The following is a 22,311-nucleotide window of genomic DNA, read 5'->3' on the forward strand; positions in this document are numbered from 1 at the left end:
GGCACATCTTGAGGAAGGGCACAAAAAGGCAGGGCACATCTTGAGGAAGAGGGACAGGAGGCTTTAGCTTACCTGGCCTTGCCTGGGTGGGGACTGGCTAGGATATGGGATTAGTCTGGGCACAGGCTTGTTGGTCAGAATTCAGAATTCAAGTTCTGCAGGTAGAAACTCAACCCCCAGCACTGCCCACTGCTGCCCAGCCGGGCTGACCTACTGCTTATGTGTGAGCCACACATGTACACATGCGCACACACACACACACACACACGTATGCAAATGCACATGCACACCCAGCCTCCAGTGTGGAGCCACAGCCACCTGGCCACTCAGTACCTTCTTTGCACTCCAGGGCTACCCTGGACTCCAGGTTGTCCATCTGCATCTGCAACCGCTTCAGTGTGAGGTCGCTTTCTCGGGACTTGCGTTTGTAGGCGATGAGCACGGCCACGATGAAGATGATGAGGAGGCCACCCGCCACGGCAATGCTGACGATGGCGGGCAAGCTGAGCGGGCTGTCCGGGGCGATGTACACCATCCCAGGGGAGTACTCCATGCCGCCGACGCGGGCCTGGGGGCATAGTGGGCGAGAGGGAGCTGGGTGTGGGGACAGAGCATCCAAGGACACAGCCCCGGGTCACTGGTGCACTGGTGACCAGGGTGGGACGAGGGAAATGGCTCCTGGGAACAGCAGCATCTTTGGTTGTAAAAACAGCCTAGAGGGCGATTGGGGCTGGGCAAGGGGGTCTGCATAGCTAGCATGGGCACCCCTACAGCGGGAAAATTCATTCTTTCTTATCCAAAAGACAACATGGGCATCTTCAAAGGAAATGGCACACAACTGGGATCTAAGAGTGTGACATGATGAAATCAATCACTGGGTCCTGTCACTCATCCCATTATAAGGACTGGTGACCGTGGCACAGACATGATATTGGGGACCTCCACAGGCCAACAAGGGTCCTTTTTTGGAAGAGTCTCCTGCTCATGATGACCAATTTAACACATCATTGAAAGTGACTTGCTTTGCTCTCATCATGGTGCCAGTCAATGTGGAAGGACCGACAGTGCAGGAAAAGGAAGTCCGAAGAAAGACAGGGTGGGAATAGGGTGTGGGGAGGTTGGAGGAAAGTTGAAACAGGCCAGGATCCCCTCCAGGGATGCCTGGGGGCACAAGGTGGAGCTGGGCCACTCACACCCCGGTCCCTATGCCCCGTCTACCCAGGACAGACAGGGCCCACAGCCTCACCATCACTTTGTGCCTGCCAATGAGGTTGGGCGACTCGCAGAGCAGCTGCACGTCGGACACCGTCACGGCACACGGTTTCTCCCCGACCAGCACGGTGTAGTTCAGCTTCACATTGCCCCCAGCTACGGGGGGGATCAGGTTCTTGCCCTGGATGGACAGGAAACCCAGTTCCCACCCCAGAGTCAGGGCCACAGCCACTGCTGACTACCTGTTCTCCTGTCATAGTTTCCAACTCACTGGTGAGCCGGTGGAGAAGCCACCTTCCCCAGTAAGTCCACCAAAACCATGGCCCATACACTACCATCCCCCCTTTCTCAGTTGATATCAATAATCAAGGCATTCTTTTCAGCTTATCCCAAACGCAGCTTCAGAATCCTTCTCAACCCAGAGTTATCAGCCACTAGCGGTGGATTCAAATTGCCATAGAAGTTAAAATTAAATTGCCCACACTCCAAATTAAACCCTATGTTTTGATTTTCAAAAGGCTGCGCAGAAAGTATCAGTCTGAACCTTTGACCTCCCAGCATCTGACAAAGCTCGGGAGTCTGATGGCCAGTGTGGATGTGGCTGCCCTGACCAGGTCTCCATGGCCTGTAAGGGGAGTGAGCCTTCAGCACAAACTCAGGGAGAGCATTTGCATACTCTGAGCTAGGGACTCCAGTCACAGTCTGAGCTAGGGACTCCAGTCACACGTTGGCAGGAGCCCGAGGCTTCTGGCCTCTCTCTTGTGCAGCGGCCATCTTTCTTCCCACCCCAAAGCCTCCAGCCTCAGTCTACCTTCAGGATGATGGGTGTGCCAGGCTTGAGCTCCAGGATTCCCGAGGGACCAAAGGCCTCAAACACGGGATTGGGATAGTAGGTGAAATTGGTCTTGTTGAGGATGAGCAGGGACTGGACGTTGTCCAGGATGAAGCCGAACTCCTCTGGCCTCTCAGTCAGGTCAGACTGGTGGTCGGGTCCCAGAGCGAGGGCCGGAGCTTGGCAGGTCATCTCAGTGGCATTCAGAACCTCACAGAGCTGTGGAGGAGCAGAAGGGAGACTCAGCCGCATGTGGCAGGGGGTTGACATAGACAGTTATGCCTGAGTCAGAATCCTTTGCAGCCAGGAACACACAGCCTAGGCACTCAGGGAATGTGTTCTGCATGCACCTTGTTCCACATTGCCCATGGCAAGTATGGCAGTGACTAGGTCATCTCTAAACTAAGGAGCAGAACTGGGGTCAGAAGACTGGAGGAGAATGCCTATAAAGCTCCATATACCCTAGAAGCCACTGGCCCTCCCTTCCTATACCCCAAGATGTGAAAATGCCCTCATTCTGCTCAGGGGCATCACACAAAAAGGGTCATCAGTGTCCGGGGTGGGCCCCTCTGAGTCCCCAGGGAGACCCACACCCTTTAGGGAGGTGACATGCTGGGTGGACAGCCCCCGTGACCCCTGCCAACCACAGACTCACATTGATGTGCTCCTTCCCTCCGTGCTTGGCACGGATCTGGGGGTTTTGGATGAGGTTCAGGTGAGTCCCCCACACGGTGATGGGTGTGTTCCCACTGCCCGGGAAAAGAGAAAGAGGCTTGTGAACAGAAGGATAGGGCAGCAATGGTTCTCGGTGACGATGATGACATAACCACCCTGGCTGCGCTTCCACATTAAAGACAACAGTAGCCAGTCAGCATGACAACATTCATGGGGACAAGGCTGACGAGCTGACTGCATAATAACTAGGAGGAGCTCTCAGCAGCCAAGGCAAAGACAGTGATGACCAGATGTCTGTGGCCACCCTGCGCTGAGCTCATTTGGAGCACAGACACCCTGTGGAGACCAGGTCTGACACTCGGCCCTTTTAGCTCCCCAAGGCCTCCGGCCTCTAGCCTCCAGCCAGCTGCTCCTTTGCAGACCCCTGGGGTCTCCTTCTCCAGCTCTCACCAGTCCACAGTGCCCTTGACCTTGTGGACCAGACTGTCCCCACCAGACCCTCCAGGGCCTGAGCACAGCTTCCTTCCCAGGGCAACCATACCACCAATTGCCATGGTAGAAGCTTCAGCCAGCTTAGGGCCAGGGAAGGCAGAGGCCCAGACACTCGGGAGCCTCCTCTCAGAATGCAAAGGGGACAGGCTCCCAGGCTCAGTCTCCCACACCCCGGTGTCTGCCAGAGGAGGAGGATGGGTGCGGGGTCAGGAGGTTCACTTTGAGCAGCTTTACAAGGCAGCCTGGGTGTCAGTGCTCTCCTTTTGGGTGGCTAAGAAGCTGACATGGTGGGGGGGCTATCTTCTTTGGGGACAACTCACAGGACAGGGAGGAATCACCTTTCCCACAACCAAGGGAGTGTCTTCAAGAAGAACCCTACTACCTACAACAATTGAGTAGTTATATGTGTGCTGGGTACAGAACCCTGGACATCCATTCATTTCTACCCTCTAGTCTCCTGCCCTTCTTTACTCTCACTGTAACTTCCCCTGCCTTTCTCTTGCCTCCATCTGTCCCCCAACACTCACTCACACACATGCCTGCGCGTGCACGCGCACACACGTGTGCAGAAAGATTCCCATGAATCTGAGGGCAGTGTTTGAGCTTCTGATATCCAGCCATCTCCTGATCTTCTCAATCAATTCAAAACACATTTATCCAACGTCCCCCATCACTGATCCTCAGTATCCCAGGGTGGAAGCCATGCAGAGGCAGAAAGTCTGCAGAGCCCTCCTGCCTGTCCCCCAGCGTGGGCTTCAACTGCAGCAAAACCCTGGAGCCGCTGGTGGACGCAGGACCGTGCTCTACCCCTGTTGATGACAACAGGAAGGATGGCACTTCCGTTTCTGTGACAGTGACATGAGGAAGCACTGAATTAACCAGGCTGAGAATTCCTCAGGAGGTTGCAGAGTTTGTCTTAGGCAAAGGGGTCTATGCCAACTCCCCAGGCCCTGGGGGCAAACCCTGGAGTTGATTTTTACAGGCTATGTCCCCTCTCCTTGCCTATAGGCTGCATCTGCTTAAGATCATGGCTAAAACTTAGTAGGTTTGGTCAAAGAGAGTAAATTGATGAGGACAACCAAGTCTCATATCAGAGATGCTGCCTTTCCTTGGGTATAAGCCTGGGGGTGGCAAACTCTTTCTGTAAAGGGCCAGAGACTAAATACTGCCGGCTTCCCAGGCTGTGTGGTCTGCCACAGTTCCTCAGCTCTGTTCTTATGGTGAGAAAGCAGCTATAGACAAAACATATACAAATGAGCGTGGCTGTGTTCAAATAAAACTTTATTTCAAAAGCCAGATTTGGACAGCCAGATTTGGCGTCCATGCTGGAGTTTGCTAACTCCTGGTTTCAAGGATTATTCTCTGGACTGAAGTGGTCTCTGACTCCTGCCTCAGCTTGTGGAGACGATATCTTCATGCCCTCCACTCCCTGCTGACCCCTGGCAAACAGTGGGAGAGCTGAGGACTGAGGGCCAGGGAGGAAGAGGGAGCTGAGCCAGACAGCATGCTGTGCCTCTGTACCCCTTAATCCTCTCAGCCGCCCTCAGAGGGAGGTTAAGTAACTCCTGGGGTCACTTGGCGGTAAGCAGTGGAGCTGGGCTAAGCTCACTCCTGCCCCAAACCCGGTTCCATTCCCCATGTGGCCCCTGATACAGCCATTTTCCCACTGTCACCAGGGGCCTTGCAGTCAGGATGCCCTCTTGAAGGGCCTGGCAAAGCAGACCCATGCTACCTGCCTGAAGTTCCTTCCTGTGGTGGATCCCTCACTCCTGGCATCACCAAGCCAGGGCTGAAAGGAACCCAGGTCCTGGGGTTTCCAAAGCCCCAGGTGAGTTGCCCAAGAGGTGCAGATCCTGGGAAATGATGCAACAGACCCAAGTCATCTTGTGAACGGCTGAGCACGAGACTGCACTGGAGGGTCTTTCTGGAGCAGTATCATGCCTGCTCCCTTTGTCTAAGAAACATGTTCTGTGGACTCCCAAAGAGCACGGGGGGAAATGTGGGAATCCAGACCAGGTCCCTGCCCTGGGGGAGTGTGCAGCAGAAGGAAGGACAAAGCCAGCGGGAAGCTAGAGGTCATGGCTGCTGAGACACAGGTGGCCACAGAAGCAGAGGATGGGCCTCCTCACCAAACCCCGGAGGTTGGGGTGTGCTTTCCTTCCAGAGCAGGCCAAGAAGAAGCTGGACCGGACCTTACTCTTCCTCTTGCGCTCCCCCGCAGGACTTGAATTACTGTCCCTATTTGCCAGAAGCGAGGTTTAAGGAGTAGGATGACACCTAACCCGACAGTCACGGTGAGACCAACAAGAGTCTGGCCACGAAGTCCTGCATAGAGGTGCTCTCAGGGGAAGGAGGGAACCAACTCCAGTTCATCAGTCCCCAAAGCAGCACTTGGTCCCCAGAACTCTCTTTGGCGATTGAGAGTCGAGGGAGGAAAGCGAGGTTGGACAGTGCCTACCTGACGATGCTCCACTCTGGCTCAATCCGCACGATGGTGGGGTCCTCCATGTACTGGAAGACCAGGTCCTGGTGGATCTTGGCCCTGTCCACCTGCACCATCACTTCCATCGCCAGCACCTCCTCTGAGGATGTGGTGTTGCAGACAATGTAGGATGAAGAGCGCCTGGAGGGAGGGAAAACATGGAGCTGGGTTCCTGGGGTCCAGAAAGGGTGGTGGTCCCCAGTCAGGGCCCTCTCACCACCAGGCTACACCCATTTGTCAGGCCCCTCAGAGGCAATGGTGAGCACTGCCTCCAACATAAACCTCTGGGAAGGACTGGCAAAGACAGGCTCTCTTGAGCCCTCTTTCTGCCTCATCCTCGGGTCTTGCCTTCAAACCTGCCTAGCCCCACTCTTGGCGAGAATCCTGCTAATTCAGTTTAGCAAGAATCCCCCAACCCTTGCTATCTATCTGATCAAATTTCTCATCCTTCACCCCAGATATCTGATCCCCCTGGCCAGCCTTCAGCAAGAATCCTGTTATGTTGGTTTAGTAAGGATCACTCTACCTTTAATCTTTCCTCTTAGTAATTTTCCGCCTGCTGACCCCCCCTCACACACACACACCTGCTGTTGGGTGTAAGTGCCCAGCTGTCTCTGCTGTGTGCGGAGCTGAGTCCCATCTCCCTCCTTTGTTGCGATAGCTTGACACTTGCTGAAACAGGCCCTGAGCTTAGCTCCCTCCTGGGAAAACCTCTCTCTGCAGAATTGCTTTCTTGCGGAGACTGGCCCCCTGCCACATCTCATAGAGTCCTTCACTAGACACACTTCCTGCCTCACTGTGCCCCAGGCTCCTGGCTCAGGAAAGGCAGGCCCTTCTGGGGCTGGATGGTGGGACCAGGGGAGAGAAAGCCAGATGCCTTTGGATATACAGTCGAGCGAGCTGGGGAAGCTGCCCCTGCCAGCTGTCAGCAGTCCCAAACAAGCTAACCCCAGGGGAGGGACTCTAGATTCCAAATCGTGTCCTGTGGAACCCCAGGGTTCTGCCAGTAGGCAGTATGGGGCACCAAGGTGAATGTGGGCAACAGCACAAGGGCCTATCCAGGGGTAGGGTGGCTGGGCCAAACATCCCCAGCCAGGTGTACCCAGAAAGCCACTTTCCAGGGAGGTAGCAGCCATCCCAGAGGTCAGCCTGGGGAAGCCTGCTGCCTGGCTGTGCACCCCAAAGTCTGCCCCATGCTTACCTGTGGAAGAGACAGGGCTGCCTGCCGAAAAGCACCACCACATTGCTGCCTGCGTTCAGGTTGGTGCCAGTGATGGTCACCTGGGTGCCTCCAGACCTGGGCCCCTGGCTGGGCTTCAGGTCTGAGAGAGTCAGCGTCTGTGGAGGAAAGGACCTTGCCTGAGACACAACTGGGACGGGCTGTGGAGGCTCTGCCCAGGCCTGAGGCAGCTCCCACGCCCCAGGCCACCTTCTGGAATCCATACCTGGTGCCTCCCACAGAGCCTGCACAGTTTGTTTACGCTTGTGTGGATAGGCAATGTCTGGCCCTGGAGTTTGCTTTTCTATATTAATAATCTGTAATAATAAAAGTGTAATATGCAAATCAACCAAATGGCCGAACAGCAGAATGACCTCGTGGATGACCACACTATGGCACACACTGGCTCCAGGCCAGCCAAGCAATGCGATTGGGGGGTGTAGGAGCCATCACCCCATGACCACCAGCAAAGGAAGGCCCAGGCAAGGCCACCAGCCAGCAGGGTGATCGATGGAGGGAGAGGTGGGAGGGGGCTCCTCGATAAATAGCCCCAAAGAGGGAGGCCCAGTTCTAAGACTGCGAGAGGGTGCAGGCCGGGCTGAGGGACCCCCCCAACCCTCCTCCCCACTCCGAGTGCACAACTTTTATGCACTGGGCCTCTAGTAGTAATAATATTAATATTATCTGCTATATACTGATAGTATATAATGGTGGGCTTTATAGTTCCATATATATAGATAATTAAATATATTAAAAATACATTAATATAAAGAATTTGATCAATCAATCCTACAAGATGTGTATTATCACTCGTCTTACAAAAGATTCAGAGACATTAGGTAGTTTCCAAGGTCTCACAGCTGAAAAGTGGCACAACTGAGATCTGTCTGATGATTCCAGAGCTCCAGTTCTCCATCCCCGCTCCGGCCTCCAATCTCATTTGCTTTCAGAAGGTAATCTGCCCCTTCTGCAGACTTCTCAGACTCAGCCCAAAGCACCCGGAGCTGGAGCAATAGGATGCTAGGTCCCCAGGGAAAGGAAGTGTGTTGGGGGAGAGGGCTGGGGGAGGGCAAAGACTGGTCAGCGATTGAGTAGAGTCCAATTGGCAAGTGGGGTGGTGGTGGCTGTGGATTTGGAGTTGCAGTGTGTTCTTTCATTAGCATTTTAATGGAAAAACTTTCTTCAGTCCCAGGTGAGAAGCCTGTATCTGCATTTAAATGAAGATTTCCTTCTCCCTTGGTCCCCACTCCCTGCCCTCTCAAAGAATTCTGCACCAAAAGTTGAACCCACTCCATTCCCTCGGAGGAGCTGGCAGGCAGCCTCCCCACAGAGAGGTCTGGATCCATAGCCAGAGAAGAGAGGCCTACAGCTCTGGGCCTGGCACGTGATGCCCATGTGCAAGCTCAGGTCACACAGGCAGGGACGCACGCTGACCGCTGCACTTCATGTCCGACCAGCGCTCTGCTCACCAGTCCTTGAAGGTCCTGGGCCTGGCATCCCCCCGGCACCCACCAAGCCCAGGAACGCTTTATTTTGCCTCCACCACTGGCTCAGCCAGAGACCTGGACAGGGAGCCAGGGACATGTGGAAAGGGTTTTCCTTTCTCCGTTCTGCCAGGATCATGCTGTTCGGCTCAGGACGAGTCAGCTACTCTCTCTGACCACAATATCAGGGAGCTGGGTCAAACAGTGGTCATCTCAAAGGTGCCTGATGTTTTCTGTAACTCTGTGTCACCTCTCACAAATGGTTTCTTTGTCCCCACTGTCTGTAAAAGGAGGTCCCACTGACTCTGTGTGTGTGCGTGTGTGTGTGTGTGTGTGTGTGTGTGTGTGTACGTCCAGGGGCTGCAAGGCAAGGAGGGTTGGTGGATGCTGGAGATAAAATCAAAACCAGGGAAGTTAGGATAGGTGGGATGAAGGGAGAACAGGCTCCATGGCAGCTTGTGAGTGGGGAACTTGGAAGGGGCAGAAGTGAGTGAAGTGAGTAACCCCTGCTGGCTTTTGCAGGAACTGGGGGGGGGGGGGGGGGGGGGGGGGGGGGAGCGAGGAGCAGGGAGCAGGAAGAGGAAAGCATAGAGATGCAGATGCAGATGCCTTGCGTTTTAAAGCTGTGAGAAGCTATTAATCATTCAGGATGGGCTTCATAGATATTTCACAGGTAGGCTTGCATGGGAATCAGTCCTACCTCACTTGCCATCTCCTTACTCGGCTCCCAGGAGGGAGGTCGGGGACAGGAAACGCACTCTTTCCAAGGAGATGTCCAGAGACCGGACTTGTGGCAAGGCCAACATGTGCCACCAAGTCTGGCCTGATTTGTGAAGGGAAACTGAGGGAGACCTGAATCTGACCCCCATGTCGGCCCTGGGAAGGGGCCTCCTGGCGGAATCCAGTCTCCAGAGGAGCTACGGGCTTCCCGTGGGGACCCAGGCTGTTCCACCTCCAAGATGCTCTGAGGTGCCAGGGAGCATGAGGGGGCCATTCCTCTCTTCCTGACTTCCTAGTGAGATTCATGGGCCCTCTGCCCCTCCCTCCCTCTCTGAACCCCAGAAGCACTGTGGAGAGGCCCCAACAATTGGGCCCTTAAATACAGCGTGGGGTCTAAGGGGGAGACAGGTCCCTACACCATTCCTCCTCCTTGAAAATCTTCCCCAGGGAACATGTAGCACAGGGAAGTTCTTCGAGACGCCCCTCCATAAAAAACAAAACAAAATGATGCAAATGTTCAAGTCCCAGGGACCCACCGGGCCAGTGCTTTTACCTGCTGGCCGCAACTCCCCTCCCTCCTGACCTGCCTTTCTGCCCATCTCTCCTTCCCCCCTCATTCCTCCTCTCTCCCTCCCTCTGCTTCCACCTTCTAGTGCATTTCCCTGTCATCCCTTATCCCAGGGACAACCTCTCACTACTCAGCAGCCACACAGAAAACCATTCTGCCTTGTGCAGATCCTGCCTTTCCACGGCTCCTTCCATGGAGCCTCGTCTTAATATCCGCCATCCAGCCGCGTCCTGCTCCAGGTAGAAGCCATCAAGCAGGCAAGACAGACCTTCCCTGGGAGAGAAGGGGCTCTGGAGCATCTACCACAGAGATGTTATGAGAATTGAGCCCGGAAGCAGATATCAGCAGGCAGGTGGCGGCTACTCAATAAACACTACCCCTAGGCCTGTGATCCTCAAGCCCAGCTGCAGCGAGAGTCTCCTGGGCAGCTTTGTGCCCAGCTGCAGGGTATGATTTAGCTTGTGGGCGGCAGAGCCTTTCGCTTAAAGCACCCCAGCAGCTGACACAGAGATCAACAGCCTGGGCTTCATCTGCACAGACTGGCTGGGCTGAGAGAGGGGCAAGGTCCCAGGGGGCAATACCGAGGCCAGTGCAGGTGGATGCCAGGTCCCAGGGGGCAGGGCACCTGCCCAGGAGAGGGATGAGGACTGGGTCATGAGCAGGAAGAATGGGAGGATGTAGCATAGAGCAATGCAGGGGAGGAGACGGAGAAGGCAAGGGGGTCGGCCACATGAAGCCTGGTGCAGTTGGTGTTGGCTAGGCCGGGCGGCCCAACCAGGGCCGCAGCTAGAGGCAGCTAGAGGCAGCAGGCTCCCTGGGTGCTTCATGAGGCGAAGCTGACATACTAAAAATGGTACTTGGCGTGGGGATGGATTAGAAGCGGTTCAGACAGAGGCAAGGATTCAAGGAGGTCCTTGTGGTTGTGTGCAGAATGGGGAAAGTGAGACTTCAGGACATGGACATGGTGATGGAGCAGAAGGAGAGGAAGCCAAATCACAATCCACATAGAGGGCCTGGGTGACAGGCCTCGGGCAGAAGTGGGCAAGTGAGCATGACACCCTCTCTGTGGAGGGGTAAGGGATGCCAGAGTGGGAAAGGTAATGGTGTGGGGAGAGGAAGGCAGGAAAGATGTGGGATAACGAGGGGCGTTCAGGAAGTCACTGGATAGGGATGGTGGTGAGTGGGGAAGTTAGGATGAGTGAGGATGGTGGGATGGAAGTGCTGGGTGCCAGTGTACAGGGCAGGGCACAGGAGCCCCGGCAGCAAATGCAGAAATCATAAAGAAATTGATATTAGAAGTGGTACATCTACTTTATGCCATTTTCACAACTGTACCTTAGGGTAGATGCCATTGTTATCATTCTGTTTTAGAAATGAAGACTGAAAGGTTAAGCAACTTGCCCAGGTTCACACAGTAAGTGCTCAAATCCCAGAGTCCTGAGGCAGGACCACTCTCTCACCTTCCATGCCACACTGCCCCTCCACAGGGGATGCTGGGGCTGTGGCCAGAGCATCTTCCCTGGTGCTGCCCGGGTTTGCCCACCCCAGACATCTAGACGGGCCAGTGAACATGGTAATGAGGCCTGCGGCCTGTGATTGGCCAGGACGCTGGCGGCCAGGACTCACCATGAAGTAGTAGAGCTGCGAGGACCGGGCCATGAACTCAGGCCGACACACGGCCACACAGATTTCCACGAAGCCGGCGTGCTGGCTGGGCTTGGCCTCCCCCATCTCACACACGATCCTGCAGGGAGGAGAGGACAGACCCCCCCGGGTCACAGGACAGTCAGGGGCCTCCAAGCCGTGGCCCCTGGCCCCATTCTCTGCAGTAGGATCTCAGGTATGGGCAGGGGAGGAGGTAAAAGACACCCCAAGTTCCTTCCTGCAGGTGTCTTGCTGGGTTAACAGGAAATGAAGAAACGTGGTCAGGGATCCCCTGGAGGTCCTCTGTAAGTGGGGAGTCTAGGGAAGATTTCTAACCCGACACTCAGTTTCTAATTCATGAATTAACCACTCAGTTATGAATTACTGTGAATTTTAGCCAAGCTGCTTAGCGGATAGAGCTAGCAGGACTGGAGAGGTACAATGACTTAGCCAAGGGCCCACAGCAAACCACACAGGAGCCAGGGAGTAGACCTAAGGTTTTCAGGTCCTTGTAGGAGCTCATGGCCTGCCTCACCAAGGGCTTTCTGCTTCCAGCCCCAGCCAGGGGCCTGGCAGGTCAACAGACATGCATGTTGCAGTTGGGAGGAATCATACATTTTTCCCTTTTTATAAATTTTTACTGTTTTAATTGCAAAATTTGTTCATGAGAATGAGATAGTGCAGAAGTGTGCGAATAAAAAAGTAGTGACCCTTATTTTATTCCTAACCTCTCTACACGTTTGGTATATACAGTCTCCCAGGCCTTTTACTAGACCTGTGCATATATATGCATGTGTATATGTATATATGTATATGCATAAATTATATATATATGCATAAATTATATATATATTGTATATATGTAATTTCCATTTTACAAATGAGATAACTGAGGCACAGCAAAGTTAGTCAACTTGGCCCAACTATATATATTTGCACATAAATACACACACACACATACATGTATGTATATTTATGTTTTATATATGCACACACATAAACCAAATGTTATATATACACACACAGCTATATACAAATATACATATACAGTGTGTGTATGTGTATATATATATGTATATATATGTGTGTATATATATGTATATATATATAATGAAACATATATATGATTTAAAAAATAAAAATGAAACATAATTATCCACTCCTGTCTTTTGACTCAACATTACAGCATGGACTTCCTTCATGTCACTGTTCATACCATCTGCCCTCGACAGCTTCACAGTGTTTCACACTATGACTGTACCATCTATTTCCCTACTTACTGGTGAGGGTGCACGTGTTTTCACACATGCATGTGTGTGTTAATCTTGCATAGCCTTTCCTCGGACTTGTCCGAAGCCCTCTCTTCATTTTGGGATGGGTTGCCCTCCTGGAGGAGCTGCTGAGCTGGGAGCATTAACTTTAGTCTGTAATAAGTTTCTCTTCTCCCCATTGGTCACCTCTGCTTCAATTTTGTTTATGACGCCTTTTGGCACCCAAAAGCCTAAAGTTTAAACGTGGCTGTGTGGTCCATTGCTTGTTCTTTCACTTTATAGCTCCTGGGTTCTGTGCTTGTCTTAGAAAGAACTTCTGGGTGACAGTCCAGCCGAAATATATGCCCTTCTGTGAAGGTAACGTAATCAATACATGTTCAGTGTCAAAAACAGAAAGTACATAAAAACGCTTGCCTTATATACACCCCCCAATTGCATCATCCAGGAATATTCACTGTCTACATGTCTATGTACATGTTTCCAGTTTGATTTTCTCTCATAAAATTAATTAGAATCCGAATTCTGCTTGATAACCTGTGTTTTCCCTTAATAGACCTCGAGTGCACTCCTGGTTATGATTCTCCCATAGTATCAGACCTAATGGCTCTGTAGTTGACTATCCTATGCATATAAAAGAGCTTATTGAGTGAATTAATTCCTTATTTTAAAACACACAAACTGCCTCTAAATTTTTACTATTATAAATAAGTCCAAAATAAGCACATGCAAATAAATAGTTGTGCATTCTGGTTATGAAGGGGAAAGTCTAGAAGTAATATGGCCAGGCTAAAGACTTTTCACTCACATTTCCATGCTGCTTTCCAGAAAATTTATCCCAATCTACCTTCCCAACAAGAATGTAGGAACATGCTATTTGTCATGCCTCTCATCTGCTCTGAGCATTGGCTTTCAGACATTGTTCCTTGTTGTTTTAATTTGCATATCATTGATTACTACTGATGTTAAACATTTTTATATGACTTTTGCATGCACTTTGCTCATTTTGTGATATTTGCCTTTTATTTGTAAAACCTCTTTAATTTTTATTTATAAAACTATCTCTTAACTGTAATAGGGTATAAACATATACCCAGTCGATCATTCACATTTTTATACTGCTTACAATGATTTTTGAGGCACAAGCTTTAAGTCTTATTACTCGAATCTTCTAATCTTTCCCTTTATAATTTTCTTTTGCAGTTATACTTAGAACAGCTTTCTTTTCTTGAAATTAGATAAATTCTCACCTGTGTTTTCTTGTGATCCTTTTGCAGTTTCATTTTTACACTTAACTTTTTAATCTGTCTGGAATTTATTTTAGATTATATAGTGAAGTAAGGATCTGATCTTTTTTTTTTTTTTTCAGGGAGTTAACCAGCACCACTTACGGAATGATCTTTCCTTTCCTTGCAGGTTTGAAATGTCACTTTTATTACATACTACATATTTATACATCAGGATTATTTTTCTGGGTGTTTTATCTGATTCTACTAATCTAACTAGTACCACAATACTTCAATAGTGTGGCTTTAATGTATTAAAGTTTCTTTTTTTTCAAATCCTCACCCGAGGATATTTTTTACATTGATTTCTAGAGAAAATGGAAAAGAGGGAGGAGGGAGATAGGAGAGAGAGGGAGGAAGAGGGAGGAAGGGAGGAAGAGAGGAAGAGAGGAAGGGAGAAAGGGAAAGAGAGAGAGTGAGAAAGAGAGAAAGAGAGAAAGAGAGAGAAAGGAGAGAAAGAGGGAGAAAGAGAGAGAAATCCATATGTGAGAGACACATTGATTTGGTCCAAGTGCTGATGTTCTAACCACTGAGCAACCAGCCAAGGCTTTATAATATTATTTATTTATTTATTTATTTATTTATTTATTTATTTTAAATGTATTTTATTGATTTTTTACAGAGATGAAGGGAGAGAATAGAGAGTTATAATCATCAACGAGAGAGAAACATCAATCAGCTGCCTCCTGCACACCCCCTACTGGGGATGTGCCCGCAACCAAGTACATGCCCTTGCCTGGAATTGAACCTAGGACCCTTCAGTCTGTAGGCCAACGCTCTATCCACTGAACCAAACCCGTTAGGGCTTATAATATTTTTAATGTCAGGTCCCAAGTAGGACATTTCAGAGTTCCCCAAACCTCGCTATGTGGTAGCAGCCAGTTTGGTCCTAGCAAGAGCTGAGAAAGTTGAAAGCCACAGAATGATCTTCAGATAAATAAGCGATGATGGACCAGGGAGGGGAGTGCTACCAAGTCTGGAGCCTTCAATGATCTAATCTACACCTTAGGAAGAGCAGATGGAACTCAGGAGGAACTGGTGGTGGTGGTACTGATGGTTCCAGAACCACTGAATCCGGGCAGGATCCAGTGAGCAGAACCATAAAGGGCACTGACCTAGCTCAGGGAGGCCTTGCAAAGAGTCAGCAACTTATGACCATGGGTCAGGTAGCAAGGTTTCAGTCCAAAGGGGCAGCGAAGATGGTATAAATAGATTCCATTATGCTGGTAAGATTTCATGGTTGGGTTTGCTGGGCTGGAAAATTGTGTTTACTTATTTACAAGCAATGTGTGACTTGCAGACCTCTTCCACCAGGTAGATTAGAGGCCAGGTAGGTTGTTGAATGATCCTCTCAGTGGACCAGCAGATTTCACAAAGAGAAACTAACTATCCAAAGTACCCACAGGCCTGCCAGGGTGTGTGGAGTTTCATTTCTGTCTCCATACCGGGTAGCACAAGATTCATTTCTACTCTAATTGGGGCAGGACATGCATGGGGCGGTAGGGACAGCAGAGGGAGTTGGGGTAAGCAATAAAACTCACACTTCTCTCACAGATTTTAACTTTGCTCTGCCTCACTCCTACTCACCCCCATAGCCCAAGGGGGTAACAATCACTTCTCTCCCAGCCTTTCCCCCTTTTTACACTTCCCTCAATATGGCAGCTGGCTTGTCCAGGTGTGGGAGTCCCACCCCATCACCCTAGAATGTTAAGGGAATTCTTCTTTTACCTCCATAAGCTTTAAGACCACTTGCTGTTGGCTTATCTTCCCTCCCCTCCAGTACCGGTCTGTGTCTCAGGTCACGGCCACTTACTGTTCGGCAGGGATGTAGCCATCCACCAAGGGGCTGCAATCTACACCGGCCACCTTGACGTGGGAGGCAATGTCTCGAAATTCCAGGCCCAGGTTCTCTCCTCGGATGGTGACCTTGGTGCCCCCTTCCCGAGGTCCCGTCACTGGGATTATCTGGAGGGAGGAAGCATGGTGATTTGGCAGGCACCAAGATGAACCCATTACCCCCTTGCTGATGGCCAAGGATCAGCGCTTCCCGCTGCTGCCCAATCCCCAGGGCATCCGGATCTGGCACTGCCAGTGGGCAGGAGCTCTGGCAGAGCAGTCCCGGTTTGGGTGTGGGTTCAGGAGCAGTGATCGAAGACCCTCATTCATTTCCCTATTTCGTAGAAGAAGGAGCAGAACGTGATCCTCAGCATTACTGGGTAATTTATTGAAAATGGGGATTAATAGTAAAGCGTTTGGGTATTTGCTTGTGTTGGTTGCACTCTCAAGCTGCATGGGTAACCCTCCTGTGAACCTACAACCCTCCGCACTATGGGAACTAAGACCCTTCTCTCTCATGTCACTTTCCTTAACCAGATATTTTCTTTCTTCTTATCCTTCTCTTGTCCCCTCCCCTCCCCCAAATGAAATTGTAAGGCACCTTCTTTGTGTTCCTTTCAAGGTAACCTTTGTGTCTGATCCCATCTTTCTATCCCCCACCCGCTTCCTCTTCAGAGACAGGGCCTCTGAGAGCAAGGGCAGCGTCTCACTTCTCCTGTGGACTTTGCAATAGCAGCTTCGCTATTTCTTGAGCTGTAATGGCACTGCAAACTCCAACTCGCCAAGCAGCTCCCAGGAGTAAGCAGAGCCCTTGTCACAACCCCTTTACCTTCACTGTTTGACTTGGTTTCTAAGGGATATTTGTTTAATTAGACGTCAGCCTCATACACTGGCCAAAATGTCTAGCTGTCCCTCCGAAGATGTCACCTTCGGCGTTAAAACCCATGATTGGAATGTTAAGTTCCAACAAGGGCCTGCTTTGAGGGAGGGGCTCCATCCAGTTCACACGGTCTAGCTTTGGCATCCCGCAGTAGAAACCTTAGTGGCAGAGACATTTGTGTCAGCCTTTCTTGGCATTTGATAGACAGAGAAAGGCGCATTTCCCACTCCTGGGGCCTCTGAACATCAGCGCCTGGATCCTGGCCAATGTCAAGGGAATCACATTGGAAAGAAAGGACTCAGATAAGCCACTTCTTAGTAGGTCCTGCTTTCTCCCCCCTTTGAGGGCCACAAGGGGGGTTCCATCTGGGGGGACAGTGAAAGGTGGGAACGGGACTCTAGACTGGATTGCCCCAGGGTGGCAGCTTTGCCAGGGGGAGGCTGTTCACCTACAAAAGTCAAGATACTTCCTGCTTCTTACACATGCAGGCATGCATGTCTGTGAATGAGTGTGCACATGAGTGTGAGGGTTTACACATGCATGTTCTCCTTGCATTGGAAATAAAGTCTCTTTGGAGAGAGAGACCCATCTGTGTGAGGGAGGTGGGCAGATATAGGGAGGCAGAAGAGGAAGTCCGTGTTCTTCTCAAATGCCTGCTCAGCCAGTCCTCAAAGTGCAGCTGGTATCCGGCAGCAGCTGCTTGATCTTCCAGCCCCGGCTTGTCATTCTGAGAAAGGAAGCTGACCTCTGGTCCAGCCCTTGGTTCCCTGGTTCTGGGAGGGCCGATGCCAGGATGGAGCCAGTGAACAGCCTCCATCTCATGAACATTTGCCATCTTCTCTCTGCAATTTTCTTGGTCTCGGGCCAAGAAGAAAGCCAGCCCCTCCATTTTTGCCAGACACGCCGTTAGTCACACCTGCCGAGGTGGTTTCTTGTTAGGGGCTCTGGGTGGGGGGTTCAGAGGGGTGGCTGGAATGTGGAGTGGGGAGATGAAGACCTAAATGAACCCAGAGGCAGTGACTCCCTGGGCTTAGCCATGGACAGTGATGATTTTGTTGATGATGAACAGGAGGAGGAATATGGGAAGATCCTTGTAGGCTGGGCATAGATTCGCTCGACCATCCTTACAACTCCACTGTGAGATAGTTGGTCAACCAGACCCATTGCACAGGTGAGCAAGCTGAGGCACAGAGACAGTGATGAATTAGCTTTGAGCCACCCAGCAATTAGCCTTCAGAGCCAAGACTCAAACCCTTGACCCCCACCCACACAGCCTCTGTCATAGGTCCACTGCTTGGTGAGTCTGCCGCTGATGGAGTGTCGCGGCTTGGTCACCAAGAGAGACTCTTTGAGACAAAGGGAAGGCGGTGAGGACTTCGTGTCCTTTCTGACACAGCTTCCGTGGAGACTCCAACTGGACAGTGGAGCCCCTCTCTGCTCTCGCCTTCCTTTGGCCAGGCATGGCCTCAGGCCCAGCCCTAGGCAGGACCCCTGGACAGCGGCTTACCTCTGTGATTCGAGGGTTCGTGCACTTGCTGTTGGGGCCCGCCAACTCCAGCCACGGGCTCTCATGGATGGGGCAGTGCTGCCGCAGGGTGCACTGGCCCTGGAGCTGGCACCAGCCGCACTGGAAGTCAGGGTCTGCCTTGAGGCACAGGCCGCAGCTCTCGCGCATGGCTCCACACTTATAGAGGTGAACTGCAGGCAAAGGTTGAGAGTGGGCTGGGGTCGGGGCTACGAAAGGTGGGGAGTGTGGCATGGAACACAGTCCCACTCTTTGGTGATGGTTCTGGACTGGGAAGGCCAGTCTCCCTCCAGCCAGCCCTGCTCACTGCTCCTCTCCCAGGGGCCACACTGCCCACGCTGAGCCCATGCCCTACAAGTCACAGAGCAGTGGGGATGGTGGAGAGGCTGCGGAGGGGGAGCTCAGGCCAGAGGGTGGGGGAAGAATGACACCTGCCCACGAGTGCAGAGTAGCTCTCCCCTTCACCCCTGCCCACGCCCGGGCCACCTTACATACCTCTGTTCTGAGCTGGGTTGTCGATGTTAAAGTGCCCATTCCACACGACCGTCAGCTCCACCGGCAGGTTGTTAATCTCCATCCCTTCATAGGAGTACTGCAACCAGGGTGGGGAGGAAAGAAGAGAGCTGGGTCACAGGTTTCCAGAGGGGCTGGATGTTCAGCCTGGAACCCTGAAAAGCACACGGGGCTTGAAACTGGTCCTGAGTGTGTGTGTGAGTGTGCGTGTGTGTGTGTGTGTGTGTGTATAACACATGTGCACAGGCATGCACATCTGTGGGTGGGCAAGGTGGGGAAGCAGGTATCAGGGGACAGGGCACAGGGCTTAGGAAGTGGGAGCAGGGGAGGGTCAGGATGGGTGGGGTACCCATTTGGAACGCAGCTTCCATGGAGCAGCTTTGAGTGAGCTACTCAAGCACCTTGGTGGAGACCTTCTCGGGCTTTCCCCAGGAAGTTTAACGGAGTCCCAGCCTTTCAGACTGTGGTGCTAAGAGGTGGGAGGAGTGCAGGGTGAGGTATTGCCAGGGATGGAGGGTGGAAGGGCAGTCCCCAGGCATGCCAGCCCCCATCTGCCTTCTGAGAGCAGCATTTCTCAATCCCAGAGGGGAGGCTGTGGAACTCAGAGCCTGCCCAGCAGCACTTCCAACCCTCCCTGGTGTTTTCTCATCACCACACAGACCACCTCCACTGGGGGGAGGAGGGGGAGGAAAATGGGGTGGAGAACTGAGAGGCTTTCTATGCAGGAGAAGCTGAGGTCTGGTGACTTGTTGGAAGTTCTGGTCCAGAGGATTTGTTTGACAGACTCTTAAAAAAATATATGTATATGTATATGTATATGTATATGTATATGTATATGTACATGTACATCTATATCTATATCTATATCATCTATATCTATATATAATTGATTTCAGAAAGGAAGGAGACTCATTGATTGGCTGCCTCCTGCACATCTCGTACTGGGGATCGGGCCCATAACCGGGGCATGTGCCCATGACTGGAATCAAACCTGGGACCTTCAGTCTGCAGGCCAATGCTCTATTCACTGAGCCAAATCAGCTAGGGCGACAGGCTCTTTTAACTTAGGGCTTAAGATTGGCACGCTAGGCCGTGGGGCTGTGGATGGTTATGACAGGCAGCCACCATTCCCACAGAGCTAGCACAGCACCTTCACCAGGGAGGGGGCCACAGAACCTATGGACACACCAGCTGGGGAGCCTGCCCTCTGTGCCTCTGCTTCTGTAGGCAATCTGTAGAGGCTTCTAAAGAAGTTGGGATCCTAATCTGAGAAACCACCCCAGATTCCTGAGTTCCAGAATGTGCTCCAATGTGAACTGTGCCCAGCTGCCCTTATGCCACAATATACAGCTTTCTCCAGGGTCTACCCTACGCTCTGAAACTCCTCACTAACTCCCTGGTGAGTGTGTCCAACCAGGAGCCACGGTCAGTGTTTCCTCACAGAGCATCCACCCTCTCACAGCACCTCCCTGTGACTGACAACACCGGGGCCGGGACCAGGGCCTGGGCTCAGCCGAAGAACAAAGCCAAGCTCCCTCACCCGCCCTGCAGAAACAACCGTGGGGTTTTTGGATCAGCTCAGAACACAGCTGCTGACTCATAAGCTCTTTGCCACACAGCTCAGTCATCAGCTCCCCAGAGATTTGTCTTTTGCGTCTGGGTCAGGCTGGATCCTGAGTTTTCTCACAAAATCTCTTCTACTCGACTGGAGGTTCTCCTGGACCACCTTCCTCAGAGTCATCTAGGGGCCACTGGAGGCAAGTCCCAGGGCCCCACCCAGACCTGCTGAAGGAGGCTGAGGAGATGGGGAGCACTTTGGGTAAGCAACTCTACTGTTGCTGGTGGTGGAGAGATGTGGAGGGGGACAGAGGGAGAAACTCCCTTCCAGACCTCCCTCCCTATTTCTGCCCCCAGTCAAGCTCCACGCCCTAGCCTTCCAATCTCCCTCCTCCACGGCCCTATGGGGGAGTATGGTGAGGGTGGCCCAGGCTGTGGGCTAGAGGCTCTGGCTCTGCCAGGCTTTGCCCAGGACCCAAAGAGATACTAACAAGCTCATGGCCAGGGGCATGTTGAACAAAGATGGACAGAGCCTTCAGGCCCCTCTCAGGAAGGACCTGAAGTCCCTCACAGAACAAAGCAGGAAATTCTGTATCGGCCACGTGTGTCTGTGTTTGTGTTTACAAATGTGTCCATATGGGAGAAGAGATCAGTGCACAGAACTATATTATCTGCCTGTTCATACATGTGCACATGCACACACGTATTGCCATGACTCTGCAGTGCCCAGCTGTGGGCAAATGACCTACGTCCCAGTGTCCCATTTGTACAGTGGGCACAGTGGGACTGCAAACAGTGCCTACCTCACAGCAACACTGAGAGGGTCGGAGACAGCCATCCAATGCCCGGAGCACAGGGCTGTTGAGTGGAAGGAGCACTCAACTGTTACTGTGTATAGTATTTACACAACGCCAGGGATGCTGTGCAAAATACATTTGTGTTCCCTGTGTTTATATTTATGTGGAAGAGTAATAGCAGCTGTTTATTGAGTGTTTATGCACCAGACACCTGGTACATATGGAGGTGTATGCATATGAGAATGCTTGTATGTTCAGATGTACTTGTGTGTACACCTATATTTTTTTCCCCAAAGAAAACTGAAAATAAAAAAGACTTTAGGGATCAAATATGCTAAGTGCTACTTTCTCTTTCTCTCCCCAGTTCCTGGGATCTTGATTATGAAATATTATGGAAATCATGAACCCTCCACCACTCGCTGAATCTCTAGAGAAGCCACTCTCCTTCCTGGACACCCTCGCTCGCCCATGACCTGCATCCCACAGGGAGAGCGAGTCAGGCAGACAGCTGGGGAGTCTGGACCACTGGCTCCCATTCTCTCTGGCTCCCCACCTCCGTGCACTTAGCATTTATATAGCTCTCGGCAATCAGTGGGCAGTTCATCTGCACAAAGCCCAGAGCCCAGGGAAGAGTGTTTCAGGCTCCCAAGGGCCAGAAGGTTAAGTGTCTCAATCAAGTCTGGCTCTCTGCCAGTGGATGACCTTGATCGTGACCTTGGGAAGTGTGAACTTCAGTTTCTCTACCTCCTGAAGCAAAAAGATAAGCTCTGAGCAATTGGGACATGCTTTCCTCCAACCACTCTCTGGTCCTGAGTTCTGAGGTATTTTGCTGAAAAGCCAACAAAAAAATCTGAGCAACATAAGAAGCCCATGCATCTGTGTCCAGGGCCCCAGAGGCCTTGCAGACCAGCTCCCAGCTGTGCTCCAGGAGGCAGCAAGGACACAACACCTCCCCCCCCCCCGGCCTCACCACCCCTGTGTAGCATGTGGTAAGTTAGGGCACTAAGAGAACATGGGAGGCCTCCATAGGTTTGTGGAATCTGGGCTGGGCCCCAGGATCTCGGCCAGCACTGCAGCCAGCCTGCTGCTGCTATGGCCCACTTACTCCAGAATGCCCACACTGTCTTCCCTCCAACACTGTCTGTGAGCTTCCCTGTCCCCCTGGGGCTCCCTGAGGGCTGCAGTGATTGGCCCAGGGCCTGTCCCCAAATAGTGGCTGGAAGCGACCTGCCTGCCCACTCAGCCCAGCATCACGCCCATGCCAGGATTTCCTGTGTCTCTTTTCCTTGTCTGTTCTCTGAGACCTGTCACCCACCTCTCT

At 51.8% G+C, this 22,311-nt stretch overlaps 1 protein-coding gene across 1 annotated transcript in view; it reads right to left on the minus strand.

The window, feature by feature from the left end:
- PLXNA4 (plexin A4) overlaps positions 1–22,311 on the minus strand; it is a 398,700-nt gene that overhangs the window by 47,482 nt on the left and 328,907 nt on the right. Inside the window, exons 11-20 of the mRNA XM_036427224.2 lie at positions 18,619–18,715; positions 18,106–18,296; positions 15,696–15,847; positions 11,311–11,428; positions 6,895–7,031; positions 5,670–5,834; positions 2,700–2,793; positions 2,024–2,263; positions 1,247–1,393; positions 334–568 (exon numbers count right to left, since the gene is read on the minus strand). Of these exons, the coding sequence (XP_036283117.1) occupies positions 334–568; positions 1,247–1,393; positions 2,024–2,263; positions 2,700–2,793; positions 5,670–5,834; positions 6,895–7,031; positions 11,311–11,428; positions 15,696–15,847; positions 18,106–18,296; positions 18,619–18,715 (1,576 nt within the window). The remainder of the gene's footprint in view (positions 1–333; positions 569–1,246; positions 1,394–2,023; positions 2,264–2,699; positions 2,794–5,669; positions 5,835–6,894; positions 7,032–11,310; positions 11,429–15,695; positions 15,848–18,105; positions 18,297–18,618; positions 18,716–22,311) is intronic.

Source organism: Pipistrellus kuhlii, unplaced genomic scaffold (assembly GCF_014108245.1).
Source record: "Pipistrellus kuhlii isolate mPipKuh1 unplaced genomic scaffold, mPipKuh1.p scaffold_m20_p_10, whole genome shotgun sequence".
Lineage (NCBI taxonomy): Eukaryota > Metazoa > Chordata > Mammalia > Chiroptera > Vespertilionidae > Pipistrellus > Pipistrellus kuhlii.